Source organism: Melozone crissalis, unplaced genomic scaffold, assembly GCF_028551555.1.
Source record: "Melozone crissalis strain CALT ecotype California unplaced genomic scaffold, PUWL_Pcris_2 ptg000002l_1, whole genome shotgun sequence".
Lineage (NCBI taxonomy): Eukaryota > Metazoa > Chordata > Aves > Passeriformes > Passerellidae > Melozone > Melozone crissalis.
This window is the reverse complement of record NW_026535780.1, coordinates 20,610,558-20,629,231: the sequence shown is the minus strand read 5'-3', so window position 1 is coordinate 20,629,231 and position 18,674 is coordinate 20,610,558. Positions and strand designations below refer to the sequence as shown.

Genomic DNA, 18,674 nt, shown 5'->3' with positions numbered 1-18,674 from the left:
TGAAGCTTTTCAGGTATCCCTGCTCTTAGAACATCTATGTCCTGGGGAGAACAGGTTGACCAGCAGAAGCTTTTATCCATTTCAGTAAATTAGCTGGGTCTCTCTAATATTTTACCAAGAGAAGAGTTCACAAAGGCTGTACAGGAGGTTTACAATATAGATACATGATTACATACAATAATATTACAGTACTACAAAAATTTTTCACCCAGAGGGTGGTTGGGCAGTGGAATGGGCTACCCAGAGAAGTGGTTTCAGCACCAAGCCTGGCAGTTCAAGAAGTGTTTGGACCATACTTTTCAGGCAAATAACATGACTCTTGGGGCTGTGAGCTGAGAGCTCATGTGTAGCTCTCAGCTATAAGCCTTCTGCATCTTGCTATAAGTGACCCAAGGAGATAGAGGATAGAGATAGAGGTTCTTCTTTCTCACCTGCCATGAGGAAAGAAGTCCATTACATGTCCTGAGTTCAATGCAATTTATCTTCTGTCGTGCATTTACTTTGTATGTTCAGTTTTTTGAGGGAAAAAATTAAGTACTGCTTCAGCTTTCCTGAGTTATTTAGTGCATCCAAATGTAAAATGTTCAGTTTCAGAATATGAATTACAAAATAACCCTCAGGGAGATCATAATCTGTTAGCATGATTTGTAGCACATTGTTCAAATTGGTCTCTTTTGGAAGAGACAGTTTACCAATAATTATGCTAAGTTTTATTTGATCCCAAATTCAGAAGAGGCAACTTAATAAAAGAGCAATAAAAATGTATATCCACTTCTTTCACTTAAAATGTTGTAAGAATTCAACACTTGGAAGAGTCACCTTACTGAAGTTCTGTGGCTCAGCAGTTTTAATTTGCAGCAATCACATATTAATATCCCTTGGTATAAGAAATGTTGTAGTTTCTTACCACACTACATGTTTTTAGAAAGGAGAAAAAATTTACATTAAACAATATGTGGCTATATGCTAATATAGGCACCCTATTTATTTTTTATGACTCCATAAGAACAATCAGTGCCCAGCCATGTGAGGTTTGGGCATGAAGGAGTGGCTCATGGTGACTCCTTCTCCAAATCTTTCTAATAAATACTACTAATTTAGTGTCATTTACACAAATAATTTTATTAAATGACTGCAAATTGTTCACATGGTACTTTTGTTCAGTTTATTTTTGATCTAAACTATTTGTTCTAATAGTATCAAAATCTTCCCTCTAGGTACAAAACTAATTTACATTTGCACTCTTTATACCAAGTAAAATGATGAAGAGTGATGAAAGATCTAATTTTAAAACATCAATAATAAATCAAAGCAAGTGTCAAGACTATTGTAAAAAAACAAATGTTGAGTATCATGGTAATTAAAAAATCCCACTGAGTTGAAAACAGTTAAAAACCCCTTGGTGCTTCAGAGCTTACAAGGACTCTGTAAGCACCTATTAACATTCACACATCACCCCATGCATTGGGAGCTGCCCAAGAGGGGAGCTCCAGCTTCAGAGAGTTAAGAGAGAAAGGGAAGAACAAGGTGATTTGCCCATGGTCACAGAGGTGAGTGTTCAAGTCAATGTCAGATTTCAGAAGCTTCTGATTCCCTTTTTTCCATTCTAAAACCAGTTGTTTTTTGGAGAGCAGGAGGAGACAAAGGAGTGGAGGCTAGGTTTCCCATGCTTTCTCTTTTGAGGATCCCAACTTTTACAATGATTGTCCTGATTGAAAGAATTCAGTTCCAACGTTTGCCTGGATGTCCTTCTGTCTTGTCTTCACACTTGCTATCAGCTCTTCTGTTTTCCAGCTCCACACTTTGAAGAAGAGTTCCATGTGAAAAGCAAAGCTGGACATAAAAGTTTACTGAAAATAAACTTTTCCCAGGTCTTACAGCTGCCTTTAAGAGTGTCAAATTGTCACAAAGTCATGTTCACGGATGGGATCTTGCTACTCTTTTCCCCTTGGTACAGGTAGTTAGAAAAAGGGTCAGACAGGAAAAGTCCCATGGAGTTGGGCAGCCTGTGAGTGAGGTGGTGTGTGTCATGTCATGGAAGAGCAGAGTTTAGGAGGATATAATAAAAGCTGACAAGAAACCAGAAATCGTAAATGTTTTATATTTAACATTGGTAATAATTATTTCACAGTCTAAAATTAATTCCATTTAAAAAGAATGCCCTATGCATTGTTATCTGCCTGATAGGTTTCACATTAATACTAGGGAGAAAATAATTCAAGTTCTTGCATCCACGATAATTCTAGTAAGTCAGTGTGGTCTACATAAATAAAAAAGGATATTATAATACTATTCTATAGCTATTCTACATTCCAAAGTTTTCAAGAAAATTCATGCTTTAAACGTCTTTGCACTTATATAATGAAATAATTTTGTAGAGTGCATATAAAAAGATTATTCAGATTATCACTCCTGGGAAAAGTGAGTATATCATGCTATTGTAGCCAAAAACTTGCATCATGTAAGTTACTTGATGTAACTTATATATAAAAAAGGGCAATTTTAAAAGTAGTGTCCATATGTCATGACAATGTGTCAAGTTCGTTGAACTCTGGTTATAAATTTTCATTTGAGACTGAATAGAGTTCTTTAAGCTTCTCAAACTTTGACCCCCACTCTTGGAGGCAATCATAATTCAGATCTTCATCCCCACTGATGGAATCTAATGAGCTAAGGCTCCCTGCTAGAGAGCATTGCCCTTCCAAGCAGTAAAAATGAATAGTGTCAGCTGGAAGACTCTTTAGATCATTGTCTGCATCCCGTACGATTTGAGAAACATATTCCTTGAAGTCTGGGATGCTGGTAACAGCTGATATTGATTGCTTTTGATGTGCATGTTTGGGGAGTGAGTCTCTTTTTGGGCCAGTTGGTGTCCTGGAGTGTGGAGCAGCTGCTCGCAAGGAGGAGTGGGGAGTTTTATGGAGAGGTTTCTTCAGTTCATCTATATTGTAAGCATTCTGGAAACAAAGAGAATGCAAATATCAGAGAGAAACAACTCAAAAGGAAACTGACTGAAAAAATGTTTTACAACACAAAACAAGACAAGACTGAATTCTTTGAGTTTTCTACAAGCTGAAGAAGGGAGTGCCTAGTTCAGTGCCTAGTTCATTCCCTTTGTGTAATGGTAATTTTCTGCTAAATCAACCATGAGGTGTCCAAAGCCCACCCTTGAAAGTGGGCGCACACGACCAGCATCATTAAAGGTACAGACGGGGCTGAAATAGAAGCCTCCCACTTAAGAGGATTTCAGGTAAAAAAAGAAGAAGAAAAAAGCCAATTTGATAAGAAGTTAACTAAAAGGTCTGGGAAAGGAAAGTGAGGAGATGTTGGATTTGCAAAGCTGGATTGAAGCTGCATCATACCTGGTCATGTTCTCCACCTCCTTCTTCATTATAATTGAAGACATTTTCTCTAACATCCTCCCAGCTTTCACGCTCTTCAGGAATGTGGTAAATTCCTCCTTTCCGAAACCCTGAACTTCCCCACTGACTCCACACTGTGTAGGAAACCAAGAGTGCTGGAAGAAATAAAGACACATACTTGTTATATGAGGTATGACAAGGTATGTTGCATGATAAACAAGTAGTTATATAATTCCTGAGATATTAAATCAACTCTTAATTTGACAACTAAATTTGCAGGTAAGAAATGAGTATTATTAATATACAAACAACTAAAATTCATGAATGTAAAGAATAATCTATGTATATTACATCATAAACTTCATTAAAAGGGTATTTTACTTACCTAAAGGAATCCATTTAAATAGAAGGCATTTTGGCCAATCTCTGGCCTTTCACCAATCCTGAGTAAATAAGATACCCAAAGTAAGTAAACCACTGTTTTAATGAAGGTTACAAGTGTAATATAATCCTGGGGTCTTTGCTATTATGAGATGTCTGTGCAGTTTATCAACACAGTTTTATGGTATTATTAATTTATGGTGTTACTAATTTTTCAGCCAAAGTGTAGCTGAAAAAGGACACATTGTGAGCATCTCTCTGTGCCCATGCTTTTAATGAGGCTTGCCTTTTAAGACCATGAACTTTCTAGATCTCTCTTCTTTCCTAATATGTGAAGAGCATATGTAGCTGTAGGTTCTACCTACTATAAAAAGGGCTCAGGGCAGGTGGGGGTTTCACATGGATGTGGCTGCACACAGAGTTGGACACAAAGATGGATAGCTCTTACTTAAGAAGGATTGAAAGTAAGTGACTGGAAAAGTCCTATATTTGCTAGAACTGTCCTCAAAGCAAGTAAACTGTAACTATGTGCTGATGTCTGTCTCTTAGCTTCTTCAAATAGTGATCTCCAGAAAAGGCAAAATACTGATCACAAGACTCAAAGGTAAAGCAGACTTAATTCAGTGGAACAAGGTACAAGATTAAAAATAAGGAAAAAGAGTACATGATCTCCTACCTAGGAAGACAAGGAGGCACATGCTGATTGCCAGAATAGAGCCAGAGCTTAGTCCAACAGGTCTTGCAGCCTTCACCTGGCTAATTTCACACCATCTTCCCTTGTAACCTTCAGGGCACTGGCAGATAGTCTTGTCTTGGGACTGAGCCACACAGGTACCCCCATTCCTACAGGTCCAGTGTCCACAAGGGGATGAGGTACAGTGTCTGAGCCCTGTAAGGGTGTCAGTCACTTCTACTTTCCCAGCTGGGCACCTGAACAACCAAAGCAGATGGTATCTTATAGGCAAGCAAAGCATCTGGAGCTGTATGTTGTTTTGTGCAAAGTTTGTTAATGTTTCTTAAAGTAAAGTTTAATTATTCTCAAGCAAACCACAAATCCACATTGCAAGTTTGAAATACATGGAGAGTCTAACTTAGTGAGCTAGTAGACTTATGAAAACATGAACACACGTTCTGGTTTCCTGATTGAGAAGATATGCAGAAGAGCTTCACTCTTTCCTTAAATGAAGGAGCCATCATTTTCTGACTAACCCTTTTTCTCAATCCATGTTCTAATCAAAGACCCTGAAAGAAAATGGACAGCTGAGATCAATAGGCAGAGAGCTAGTGAGCATGTGGTATAAGTTTAGTAATGTTCCTTTGGACCCTGGGGAGAAATATCGTTGACCTTGGAATGACTCGTCTTGTCTTTTAAGATTTATTTCTTCTTGCATGTAATTGGAGAGGCCCTGGAGGTATAGTGTGAGGTCACAGATTTCTTTCTGCAATCTTAAGAAAAAATTGTACTGAAAAAATGGCAAAGACTTCATATTGTTCTTTCAGAAGCAGTCCGAAGAATGGAGTGTCCCCAAGCACACTTAGAACAATCTCACAGCCTCTTCTAGCAAAGAATCATCAGACTTCACAAGTGCCAAATTTCATCTGAATTCCAAGAATTCAAGTGACTCTTCCTCTCAGTCCTGTGTGTATTTATGTTTGGGTTTTTTAAACAGAAATGCCTGTATTTTGGTTTGCATATTTTAATAAATATTTTGAAATTTTTCTTGAAATAGCAGATTTTCTCCAAGAAACTTACTGTGTAGGATAACAGCTGTTGGGCTTCGGCTCTGGCCCTGGGAAGCCAATTCTAGAATCCAGTTTTGTGACAATCTAATTTTGAAAGTCTCATTGTTTCATACAAATTATGATTAATTTCAACTTCTTTACAAGAAATATATGTAAATATGTATTTGCAATATACATATATATTTATAAAAATATATATATTTTATATACATGTATGTATATATACACTATAAGTGTATATATACACTATATTGGTATTTTCATACAGAGGACAGACCAAAGCTTTTGCAATCCACCTTTTATTAAAGGCCATTTAATTTTCTCACTGGCCTTCTGGTGATCTTTTCACCATGGAAAAAAAGGTGGAGTAATTAGTAATTTTTCTGCATATCAGACTTGCATGGAAAGGCAAGTCTAGTCCATGACAGGATATGAGATGGAAAGAAGAATTTGTTCTCATAATGTCTCTCTCTGGCCAGCAGCTACAGGGAATTTCACTATTAGAAACAAGTTGCCTGGTCAAAGGTGGAAAGAAAGAGCTTCCCAGCCACCCCTGGATGAAAACAAAAGCTTCATGTACCGGCACTCGTATTTTCTCCAAAGGTCTACACAAAGGAAGGGGCTGTAACAGGGCTGGCTGCTGCAGGCACTGGAGTGGCAGCCCATGGTGACCCCTTGCCGCCTCAGAATCAGTCCGAACTCTGTGCTCCTGCCCTCCACGAGGAGCGGCTGTCCGTCCAGCCGGACATCGCGCATACAGCCTGCAACAAAGCACAGGAGCAGCACAGGAGCACATTCCGTTTGCTTCTTCCCCACCTCAAGCCTTGCCCCCAGCACATAAGTGGGAGAACTTAAAGCATTGAAGAAAACTTAAAACATTGTTTAAAAATATCCTTATACTCCTCAGGTTTATTTTAGGAGAGAGACAGAAAATATGTCTACTGTGCTCTGGTCAATCTACAGATTGACAATACCTCTGCAGGAGAGCTGCACTGTACCAATACCACAGTTCAGCAGAATGGTGCTATGAATCAGAACAGCTCCACTAAATTAACCTAGATTTAAGATATAATTTTAAAAGTGGGGCTGAATAAAAAGCAACAGAATGGGAAAAGCTGTCTTCTTGTTGAACAATAATCTGTCTCAGCACGCAACCCCAGGAAATGAAGAGAGCACCACAAATTGCCTTGTAATTCTTTCTCCTCCTGACCAAAGTTGTGTTGCCTGTTCTTTAGATCCTTGCAAGACAAAAACAGGAGATCACACCATGAGTACACTGCTTGAGGCATAAGAAACCCTGATCTGGTAGAAGTGCCTCTGCCAGAGGTCTTGGAACGAGATGATCTTTAGGACCTCTTCCAACCTATTCTGTGATTCTATGAAACAAAAAACTGAAGTGCTATTTTTTTAATATTTACAGGAAATCTCATGCTTTCAATAGAACCAGATACAATGGCACATAGGGTTGAACACTGAATTCCCCAGTAAAGGAAGGGTATAGTAGTCCATACAGGAATTGTTACCTGGGTTGTAGACTATCCAATACACTCAAAGATGCCACTTTCAGGCTTTAATTCCCCCCTATTAGGAATCCATCATATCACTTACCTTGGAAATCATTCTCTGAATGACTGGGAAGGCGGTTTCCTAGCACGATGCTTGCCCAATCCATTTCAAACCATCTATTCACACCCAAGACAGAGGTGACTTCCTGATCCCCTCCACCACTGTTAACACGTAGGGTAAATTCATTGTTGTAGCGCTCCATGGTCAGAAGAACCCACTGGCCATTGTTTATACGTAATGTTCTCATTCTCAAAGAGTGGGTTTTGTCCCCCAAACTGAAGTTAACACTGAAGAAACCCTCAACCACCTAGAAGAAGATGATAAAGACCTTTAATAACAGAATTGCACTTCTAAATGTTATTACACAGTCCTGCCTCAAGAAATGGACGTCAGTTTTTAAAATGGAAATGGCATTCTTGTTTTTAAGTGCTTTATTCCCAGATAAAAGTTACCACAAGAAAACTACAGGTGGAGGAATTATCAACTTTTTTTTTTACAGGCCACTATTCTAACTCACATGAACTCTTTATAATCAGTCTTCTTCCTATTGATAGCTACCTCTAAGTCTTCCCAGCTGACCCTCCTGTTTCAATTAGAATAATTAGCCTCTCTCTGGCTAGTATAGTCCACACAGCTTTTTTCAACGGCAACAAAAATGTAGAGGCAAGTTTGACAGACAGGGAAAGAGAGAAGCCAAGGGAAAAAGCAAGCAGGACAAGCAGAACAATGTTCTTCATCCACATGTATCACATGGACATTTTATGAGCAGTGCAAACTAGAATTTATTGCAAAAAGTAATGCTGAGAAGGACAACACAAATGAGAGCAGTTACCCTCATATGGAAAATTCTTGCTCTTTTTACATGACAGAACAAGTGTCTTTAACCAGAAACTGCATGTTTTTCTCTCGCTGTGGTACTCCATGACAAACTGAGAGCCTCAGGCAGAGCAGCTCTGCTCACCTCCAGTCGGATGTGGCCGTTGCCGTCGGCAGAGGCCAGGCTGAGCAGGGTGCTGTGGGAGATGCGGGTGCGCACCAGCAGCTGCACCCGCGTGCTGCGCGTGCTGCGGGTGCTCCTTGGCTCGTAATGGATCCAGCTGTCCCTTCCGAAAGCCCACTCTGGAAGAACTGAGCACAGCACGCAAAATCAAAGTGAAAACCTCAGAAATGGCTGCTCCCTCAGATTTCTGCTCTTGGAGAATTTACTAGCTCTGAATGTCAGAGTTTTAGAACTTAAGGAATTTTGGTAATACGATGAAGCATCATGAAAAGCAACCTCTGTCCCACTTCAAAGGGAATTAAGAGAAAACCAACAAATTAAGGATTCAGAATTTAGGTAGGAAAGGGACAATTAGATACTGTCTCTTGCAGTCTGCCTGTTACAAGCTATATCTACCCAATCACTCCTACACTGTGCCCAAATCACTTTGTTTTTTTTTTTAAATCTGAAGCATATTTTCCAGTAAAGTAGCTTATGTTGATCTGAAAAATGGAAAAACCAAACAACTCCCAGAAAAACCAACCAAAGAAAAGAATCAAATATTTCCTTCAGTAGTTTATTCCCATGGTTAAAACCCCCCACTGTTAGAAAATATGCACTTTACTTCCCATTTCACTTGGCACAAGAGAAAGCCTTAGGGAAGGCACAGGACTTTTTTAACTACAAAGGGAGATTAAGTTAGTGTTTACCATTTTAACTAGGGAAAATGTACTGAAATTATTTGTTTCCCTATCTCTCTGAGGAACCCAGGGTCCAGCACAGAGTTTGATGAAGTTGCACTGCATACTTCTGTGGAAATCAAACACCAGTAAACTACCCAGGCCCTGATGCTCTTGCAGAGCAGGCACCTATTTCCGTCTCATTAGCTGACAGCAATTCTAGATCTGTTTTGGGCCAAGCTTAGTAGAAAAAAAGAAATTTCTTTTCACCAGATAAAGAGATAGTTCAAGTTAGTTAACAGACAGGACAGACACTGGGTCACCAACAGCTCATCAGATGTCAGTGCTGTGCAAGTAGAAATCCAAAGAGTACCCAGCTCATCCTGGGGCATTTAGTTTAGTTCTCAGGACACGAAATATCAAATGATCAAGAGACTTAATTTCTGAACTCTCTTTTCCTTTCACTGTTTGTCTTCTCTCTTTCCTTTCTCAAAGCATGTTCTCTTTTCTCCTCTAGGTTTCCCCCCACATCATTTCTCTTAACCCAGTTCTTTCTTGTTCACTGTCTCTGCAGCTACAGGTTCTAGCTGATGAGCAGGCATGGGTTTTCCTGGGATGCTGCAGTGACTCCTGTCCTCAGCTGTCTGCTCCTTGCTGTGAGAATGTCACAGTCATTCATAAAGCACCAGCTGGACACCAGCATTTTGCAGTCCAATATATTAGAAGAAGCTGGTGCCAATCAAAGTTTTTCTGTTACATCAGGATATGACTTACAGATTTTGAACAATTGTTTTCTGAGCCCTTGGTTTGTCCCATAGTAATGAGGGGTAGAACCAACACAGCAGCTGGGCTTGTGAAGCAGTATTTAAAAACAGTGCAAAACAGAGTAGGATTTGAATCCAGGCAGACGTTTATAAACCAGTATGTCTGTCTGTAATACAAATAGCTTAACTATATTAACCAATTTTTTGGTCATTATGAACACCTTAAACAGTGAATGCTCCAGGCCTAGACCATGACAGTTACAATTCCAGTCTTCCCCCTCATTGGACAGACAGGGCTTCCACTGAGTAATTTACAGTCAAACTTTTTAAGTCTTGTGTGGCAGATGGAGAAAGAGAGGGTCTGGCTGCCTGCATAGGGTATTATTGTTCTGTATACAAGAAGGAAAATTAAGTGCATTGAGCTGAAAGGATATGTGTAATGCACTATTGTCCTGTTCATGAATTCCAACATATTGATCCAACACTAGCTTGTAAGCACTCCTTTCCAGCTGCTCTCTGCTCCTCATCCTCACCTGTAGCTCAAACTACAGGACTGAGTGGGACAATTCTCTTCCAACAAAACCCCCCAGAGTTACAAGGCACCGGTGCTCTTTACAGATTGTTATGATCAACCACATTGTTTGTACCTTGTACCTTGAGGCAGGTGAAGTCCCAATAAACATCTGTCACTCACTTCTGATTCCTGCTTGGCTGATGAAGGTTTTAAGATAGAGGGGACAAAGGCAACTTCAAGTGTATATCCCCTGTACCCGAAACATGGATGTGGACTACTAGGAGTTAAATAATTTATTTCCCAAGTTTTTGAATTGTGCTAAAATTTCCCACTTTCTTACAACATCTCAGAGGTTTTCATTATCCACCACGGGAAACTTTTGTTCTCTGATACATATTTCATGCTGGTTTTGTACATTTGATGCAGGCATTTGCAGGCATTTGATGCAGGCAGCCTGATATTATGCCCCCACATACACCAACAGCTGTGGTCTAGGGGAATTGCTCAACTTGCAATTCATTCTAATGACAGATGTAAATGCAATTATCACCATTTCACAAATGGGAAATGGGGTCTGAAGATAACAAGAGGGTTATGCCCACAGGTTTCATATGTTCATTAAACTTAATTTTGGAATCAGCGTGAGCAGCGGGAAAAGGCACAATGCAGAATCTTTCCCTTTTCACCACTGGGAAATAGGATGGTGATAAAAATGACAACACAACCTGTCTGACCATTTCCCTACCCTGCAAAATAAAGCAGCTCTAAACATAACCCTCATCTGCGACATTAATTAACAAGAATTAGTAGGATCTTTACATCTTTGAAGATCTAAATCATTCCCAGAGTACAGCATGGTGTTGTTATTCTATTCCGTTCAAAGTCATGGCAGTATGACTTTGAACACTAGAACAGAGGGTCTGATGCTGCTCCCACAGATCCTCACCACAAATTTCTCCCTAGAACTTGCAGTACCTTTTTCACATGCTAATCCAGCATATCCTGGGGAACAGTCACAGTGGAAGAAATCCCAGCCACCAACACACTTGCCATGGGTGCCACAGGAGGCCATCCCACCACTCTGACACATTTCATCCATAAGGACACAGCCTGGAGCACTGTTCAGGGACTCTGCAGGGTGCTCTAAATCATAGACCTGGAAAAGGTGAAAGAAAACCATCACAGCAGGTGCTTACAATTAGCAGCAGTAAAGCCAAAAGTGATCTCTGTGGCCCTACCTTACTGTCAACGATGACGTTGCGTATGCAGCCCACAAACCCTCTGAAGTGCCTTTGGGAGTCACGGTTAGGCAAGGTCTGCTTAACTCCCCCCAGCTGCAGGGGCTGATGGCCACTGAAGAGCTTTCCCATGCTGGAGAGGAGGGAGGGAGAGAAAGAATTAGTGCCATGCAAAATACAGCAGCCTAGCTGATTTCACCACCCCACCCTCACCTTTTTCTGTAGCTCTTTTGACTAGCTGTGTTTCATGGTTTTTGGTTTTTTTTTTTTTTTGTTGTTGTTGGTGGTGGTGGTGGGTTTTTTTGTTGGTGGTGGTTTTTTTTGGTTGGTTGGTTTTGGTTTTTTGTTTGGTTGGTTTTGTTTGTTTGTTGTTTGTTTTTTGTTTACCTCTGAGATCCCACAATCTCTCCAGAGGCTTCACAGGCAGACAGATCCATTTGGGAAATCTTCTTAGTGACACTGCCACTGTCTCTAACTGAGACATTCATACAGTTGTCAAGAATCAGCTTCACTTCCTAGAAAAAGGCATTATTTAAAACAATTATATCCAGAGACATGCATATATTTTAATTCCATATTTTCTTTCACTTCTCAGAAGATAGAACAGTAACTAGCAATTACAGTGCGGGAAACTTTGTTAAAATAATAAAATACTCCACATATTAATCTGGAAAGTTATTGCACATGGCATGTAACTAAAAGAAAGATCTAACTCTGCCATGACCATGACAAGTCATTGGCCTAGTGGAGGGAGCATAGGACATTCTTGGAGTTTTCTGCAAGATCAGAACACAGAGAGATAACCTAACAGAGCAGAAGGTCTGTCAGGCTGCATCCCATATCCTGACCTGCCCTTTGGCTTGTCTTATGTGGGAGAGAAGGGGGAGCCTAGCAGATGCCTTCAGCAGTGTTGTATCAGCAAGATATTCCTGTACACAAAAGTGCATCTACCTCCTATGTGCTACACATCTAAAGTCCCTTGCTGGGGGAGGGCTTCTCACTCAGATAAAGTACAAATATTTCACCCAATCACGTCAGGAAGCATTTAGCCTCTGGATTATCACAACTCTGCTGTCTAAGTAGCAGACAAGATAACTAAAGAAAGGAAATATCATGGCCAGTTTCATAACTGGATCAGACTTCTCCAGGCCTTGTTTTGCTTCACTGCTTCAAGACTAAGAGGATGTTCGAACTGACAAACTTCTACCCCTGCCATTTTGGAGATGATGGAAAATTGATTGATTGAGTTCCACAGAAGGGAGGAAGGATTTGGAAGGAATAACTAGGTACATGAATTAATGCTTACATAGGACTGCCTGTGCCATATTTACACTTGCCTTTCCATCATTTATAATTTTAATATTGTGCCAGCGGCGATCTGCAACATTAACTTTTTGTGACAGCTGCAGGAAAAGCTCACCAGAGCTGTGGCTCACAGTCAGCGATGGGACACCACCAGAGAGTTCTGCAAAGGAAAGACTCTTATTGGATATGCAGTAACCATGTTCCTATTCAAATGAAATTGAAATTACTGTTGCAGTTAGATCTTAGTTGGAGAAGATTTTTAGACAGCTTAAAAAAAGTCCAGCTTCTAACAGTGACACAATAGGCATACTGGCAAACTATTGTGCATTCTCCTTATTCTCCAGGAGTAACTTTCTGAGCCTTTTTTAAAATAAAATACCAAACCTATGAACTAAGTAGAATCTCACCTTCACATAAACACAAATACTCTATAAGGTGCTAACCTAAGGCAAGGAAGTTTTCCTGTTCTCCAGGCTGCCCTTGTGCCGCTGGTCCATGGTACAACAGAAGGCCATCAGCAACTTCAGTGATAAACTCTAAGGAGATGCGGCTCTCAAAGCAGGGCTGAAGAGGAGGGAACCAGGCGTAACCGTGGCCTCTGAAGCTGTGTTTTGTCTGCTGGCAGTCTGGTCCATGAAAATTTGCAGCACATTTGCATCTATTTAATAAAAAAATAAAAGCAAATATCCACCATGCAAACAGAAAATGCAAAGGTCTCTTCGGAGAACAGGACTCTCCACATTAAACACAGGACTCCATGTTCCCTAGGCCATAGTGCAGGTAAAACATTAGCAAAACTTCAACAAATGTTTTGACTTGTTTGTACAAACACAATATAAATTTAGTCTAAATTATAATATGTCTATGCAAGGATATTCTGTGAGTAAATGATGGACCTGTTGTAATACATAAAGCTCATGAAAACCTCTTACATCTTCAGCACAAAAAAAGAAAAACATGTTTTTCACTAGGCTTAGTTATCAGCTTGTCTGAAGACTTTGTAATGCTGACAGGAAAAGCAAAGGAAAATCAGAATCACAGAATGCCAGGTGGAATGGGCCTCAAGTATAATTTGGTCCAACTTTTCTTGGCAAAAGAATGATCTAGACAAGATGGCCTAGCATCTTGGTAGAGTCCATTGCTGGGTAAACCACCACCTCCCTGGGGAGATTAATACAATGGTTGATTATTCTCACTGGGAAAGAATTTCAGCTTGTGTCCAATTGGAGTCTCTGCAGGAAGGGTGTGGGGAGGAAATATCACCCAGAAAAAGTGGGATGTGGCAGTCATAAATCTTGACCTCTTCGTATTTATTGCAAGATACTTGCTAGTTTATTTCTTTTACACTATCAAACAAGAGACACTTGGAGTTCTTTCCTTAATAATCTGTAGAAAAAAGTAGCCACAGTATGACAGTAACAGAACCTCTAAGTGGGAAACCAAAGAAACAACATAAATGGGCAGAGGGACAGGAAGGGAGATCAGCTGGGATCCTATTTCTGAGTTTCTGTTTCCTTTTGATTGCTAGTACCTTTGAGAGCAGAATGATCGGGGTTGGATGCAGGAAAAGATGACACCCAAAACTACTGAAAATGGAGCAAAAGCAAAGAAACCTCAGAGTTGAACAAATGATAGGTGACAGAGCCTGCCTAGAGTTTCTGGGCAGCAAAATTTCCCTGTCTGATTATACCTGAGTAGCAATAAGAACTTTAGCATGACAAGAGCTTCTGCAGCTTCAGTCTGAGTCCTGTCACCCCTACTAAGGGTGCTATGAAGACATTGGCCAATGTTTCTGCTTTCCTATATTGGGATGATTATTTTTAAGCAAAACATGCTGGAAGCCACATTCTGGAATGGGATCAGGCTAATTCTGAGCTAGTACAGTCCTATAATTTTTTTCATCTTTATACTATATTATCTATGAGATCTCATTTTTGGAGAAACAAATAAGGCAAGAAATGTGGGGAAGAGGTTATTAAGTGACATAAGAGATGTGATTAAAACATTTAACAACATTAAAGTGTTTAAGGCAGGCTGCACAAACTAAGAGCATTTTGCAGGGTGGCATTAATGGAACTGGTGCAGCCTGGAATGTTCCCAAGGTTTTCCTGGAGACTATGCTGAACATAAAATATATGTACCTATTATATGTACCTGAGAATAGAGGTTCTTTTGCAAGACCTGTGTGTGAAGCATAACAAAGCTTAGATTTGCCACAGTGGGAAGCCATGCAGTGAGGGTTCCTGCAGCTTTGACTCATCCTCCTTACAGTCTGCTCTACATGCACTGTGTTTGTACACCTTATGGAGCTTTACCCACCTGTAGCCCAAATCAGTATCCACACATGTGCCACCATTGAGACAAGGGTTTGTCTGGTATGAGGAGCAGGAAAGATGAGGATTCTCCCGAGCAGCACAGCCACACACAGCATGGCTCAGGACTGTCACAGACACCAGTGAAACACTTCCAGCTGTGGTTATGGTTGGTACATGGTTCTGTTCATGCTTACTGACGCATCCGCTGCTGTGAGTGCACTCTGCAGTCACACACTCATCAATGCCAGTCTGGGTGATATTTATGTCCAGAATGCTTTCCAGCTGAAGAAGAATAATTAGTTGCATTCATCTGACTTTTCCACTGAGCTCACCAATGACAGCAATGAAAAGCCCAAGTCTTATTTATTTGCAAAACTGGTTGCTATGCCAATTCCTTCCCATGTCTACCTCACCCTATACAGGCGAAGGCAGCTCAGTCTGGCATCTGTTAAGGCCAAAGCCTTGGTGTAAGTCAATTATAGCATGAATAAGCATTTAAAGAGCAAAAATACTGTCAATATTCATTAGACTGAGTGGATAATTTTTTTATCACTAATGGTTCTGATGCATTATTTACACAGCATCTAAACTATATTTTTAATCTGAATTTCTGACTTAAACATACTGGGAATTGGCACTGGATAGTGAAGAAATATCTTTCCTGGCAAGTATGAGTTGGTACAACTCTGCACCAATATGTTTCCAACAGAGCAAATAATTTAACTCTTTTCAATGGTGGTTTTGGTTTGGGGTTTTTTTTGTTTGTTTTGGGGTTTTTTTTGTTTGTTTGTGGTGGGGTTTTTTTGTTTTGTTTGTTTGTTTTTGGGTTTTTTTTGCTAGAGGGAAAGGAAATTTACAACATTTTAAACACATATTTCCTACCTGGTTTTGTACTGGAGAGTGGCTCTTTTATTACTTTGCTCTTTTAAGTCTAGAACATTTAAATGTTTGACTGGCTTGGGAGTTCTAACTAGAGAACTAAAAACTGGAGAACTAAAAGCATCATGTAGAAAGGCAACAGCCAAACACATTCTTTATACAGTGTTTTACAGTCTTTTTAATAGGAAAAACATGTTCACAGTCCTAAAAGCGTATTGTGCTTAGGTGACTTAATATGTATTTGGAGTCTGGCTTTCAGAACATTAGTATTTGAAACTTTTAGTATAAGTGCAAAAGGATTGTTTGATTTTACTGATTTAAGCTATCTATTTAAAACTATCACACACTACTCCCCCAATCATTCTAATTGTTCACATTCACTGGGCATTACCTGAATAGACCCAATGAGAAGATGCTGTGGTTTCATACACAGGATGGATACTTACCCAGGCTCTGGAAGCCGCTACATTGCCATTAAGTTTTTCTGCTTTATAATAAGGTGGGCCATAAACTGCAAACCAAACATCAACTCCTCGGATTGGACTCGGGCTATTCAGTACACTGAAAATGTGAACATTTTCCAGTTGAACTGAAATAATTTCTGAAAGCAGCTTCTTCATCTGGTAGTATTTACTTTGTTTTTCAGGGGACTGGGATATGAACTCCTCTGGTGTGATACCTGTAACAGCAGTTGAAAATTTGACACCTGTTTCTTGTAACTGTTGTAGCAATAGAAGAAAGGAGCAGCACAGAATAAATCATAAGGTTGCAGAAAATGGACTCAACTGCAAATTTAGGAGTATTGTAATTTTTAGGCTCTGAAATTTTCCGTGATTGCTTCTGCTAAACTTGTGTCTTCTGAAACTTTTTAGACTTTTATTAATTTCCAGTTTTTTAAAATCATTTTTTAGAATCAGAAACATGTTTAAGAAGATTTTACTTTTCCACAAAGGTTAAAAGAATTTGGTGATTTTTGGGCAGACACTTGTTCAAATAAAGTTTTTCTTCTGAAATATAAGTTGCTGCGTATTTTAAAAGTTGGTCTAGAAATCAGACAACTTTTCCTTGCTGTCTTTTTTCTCCATAGGTGTTCCTTCACATGCAGCATCAGAGGACCATGCAAAGATGCATTTTCAAATCCTAACCTAGAAAACTATTAATTCTAATCCCATGTCTAAGAGCATTCCCAGCAGAATTCAAAGTATCAGAGCAGTAACACTGCAGACCTAGACCGTACTTGAGCACATTGCTTACCTGTTATTCGCACAGAACCAGCGTTACGGAGGGCGTCATCCTTGATTTCCTTCACTATGACCTTTACAGTGGAGATAACATCTGGCCAGACTCCATCAATGACTCTAACTCTTATGTTGTATGTTCCTGGGGGGGTTCCTTCTTTAATAGTCAGCAAACCTGAGTTATCATTAAGGATAAAGTACCTGTAATAAGAGTTAAGCCAAGGAACAAGCTATGAGAAGTTCAAAAGCTAAGTTCTAATTATCATCACTGGTGGTTTTTCTGAGCCACTTTCTATTTTTCAAAGATAGCAGATGTTATCAAAGATAGCAGATGTGTTCTCTCATGAAAGGACAGAGCAGAACAGAACTTTTTTACACTGTCTCCTGTGGCTCCTAATGACTCTTCACCAGTGTATAATGAAGGTTTTGTCCTGCTGCTGTGCTGTATTAACTGTGTAGGAAGACTAAAGCTGCAATAGCCATAACTTTGGAAATAGTGCAAACTCTAGTGTAGATAACATTCACTGAGAGTGACACCTCAGTCAAAACCTCTGAATGGCACATGTACATCTCAGCTCCAGTCACAATTCAGACACTCCCAAGTCTATACATCTAGTATTAAAAAGGTCTTGAAACCAATGGTGACATGGAAACACCAGGAGCTTGGATGAAGGAATTTAGAAGTTAGTAGGTATGTTTCCTGTAGCAGCTCACTGATACAGATTGTGGGAATGACTGTGAACAGGAATTCAGAATTCTGGCCCATGAGGCAATGGGCAGCAGACTGGTTAGGAATGCAGTGTTATTTACTGCAGCCTCACACTCAGAAGGGCTTTTGGAGATCTGCACACTGAAGTGTCTAACCAACAAAATTATTTTGTACTCATGTTTTCAAAAAAGAGTCAGTGTAAAAACTTGCTGTGATTTTGTATGTGCTCTATTTTCCCAGAAAAATTTATGCAACTCCCATTTTTCTCTCCAAATACCTTGATGTCTTCCCTTCAAATTGGTAGATTTTGCGATCCCAGTCATCAGCATCAGGGGCACTGACCTGGCCCAGTACAGTTGTTGGGAGAATACCTGGAACAACACAGCACACAGGTGCACAGTCAGAGCTCTCACATGTACCAGAACAGACAGGTTCTGGTCTAAGCACATGTGTCATAAGCCTAAGACCTCTACAAAAACAGTTGTGGTAGTTCTCGAGAGGCATGTACTGGTTTGCAAATGCCACATGGTGCCCTGCTTGTCACATGTTTGCTGTATGACTACATAGATTTAATTCTACAGGTGACTGCAATGAAAAGCAATGGGAATGAAAAAAAGAAAAGCCACCGCTGAGAATTTTCACTACTTTATCTGCATTATTCAACCAACTTACAAAGTGGTTTAGACAGGGATTGGTGTTTGGCAGGACAAAGAACCAAAATTCAGACTGGGTTATAAAAGGCAAAAGCAGTAGCAATTACAGCAAGATAGAAATTACAGCAAGATAGAAATTACAGCAAGATAGAGAGGATGTCCAAAATACAGTGGTCAGGCTTATTTTGAGTAGATGGTGAGACTGGGGTGAGATGGAAAGCAGCATGTATTCTGTTTGTTTTGCATCCTCTCAGCAAAACCAACAAATTAGTATTTTCTGGATTTACAAAACTTACTTCTGAAGGAAAGGTTCCTCCTTACTTCTGAAGGAAATAGTTTTCTGAATTC

General features: G+C 39.8%; 1 protein-coding gene across 1 annotated transcript in view; it reads right to left on the bottom strand.

Moving 5' to 3' along the window:
* Positions 1-1,218: 1,218 nt before the first annotated feature.
* LOC128940730 (neural-cadherin-like) overlaps positions 1,219-18,674 on the bottom strand; it is a 41,095-nt gene continuing 23,639 nt past the window's right edge. The window contains exons 18-32 of the mRNA XM_054282413.1: positions 17,951-18,044; positions 16,981-17,165; positions 16,173-16,405; positions 14,852-15,129; positions 12,976-13,190; positions 12,565-12,692; positions 11,615-11,742; positions 11,228-11,360; positions 10,965-11,145; positions 8,014-8,180; positions 7,095-7,359; positions 6,067-6,247; positions 4,420-4,673; positions 3,363-3,517; positions 1,219-2,957 (exon numbers count right to left, since the gene is read on the bottom strand). Of these exons, the coding sequence (XP_054138388.1) occupies positions 2,556-2,957; positions 3,363-3,517; positions 4,420-4,673; positions 6,067-6,247; positions 7,095-7,359; positions 8,014-8,180; positions 10,965-11,145; positions 11,228-11,360; positions 11,615-11,742; positions 12,565-12,692; positions 12,976-13,190; positions 14,852-15,129; positions 16,173-16,405; positions 16,981-17,165; positions 17,951-18,044 (2,999 nt within the window). The 3' untranslated portion in view covers positions 1,219-2,555. The remainder of the gene's footprint in view (positions 2,958-3,362; positions 3,518-4,419; positions 4,674-6,066; positions 6,248-7,094; positions 7,360-8,013; positions 8,181-10,964; positions 11,146-11,227; positions 11,361-11,614; positions 11,743-12,564; positions 12,693-12,975; positions 13,191-14,851; positions 15,130-16,172; positions 16,406-16,980; positions 17,166-17,950; positions 18,045-18,674) is intronic.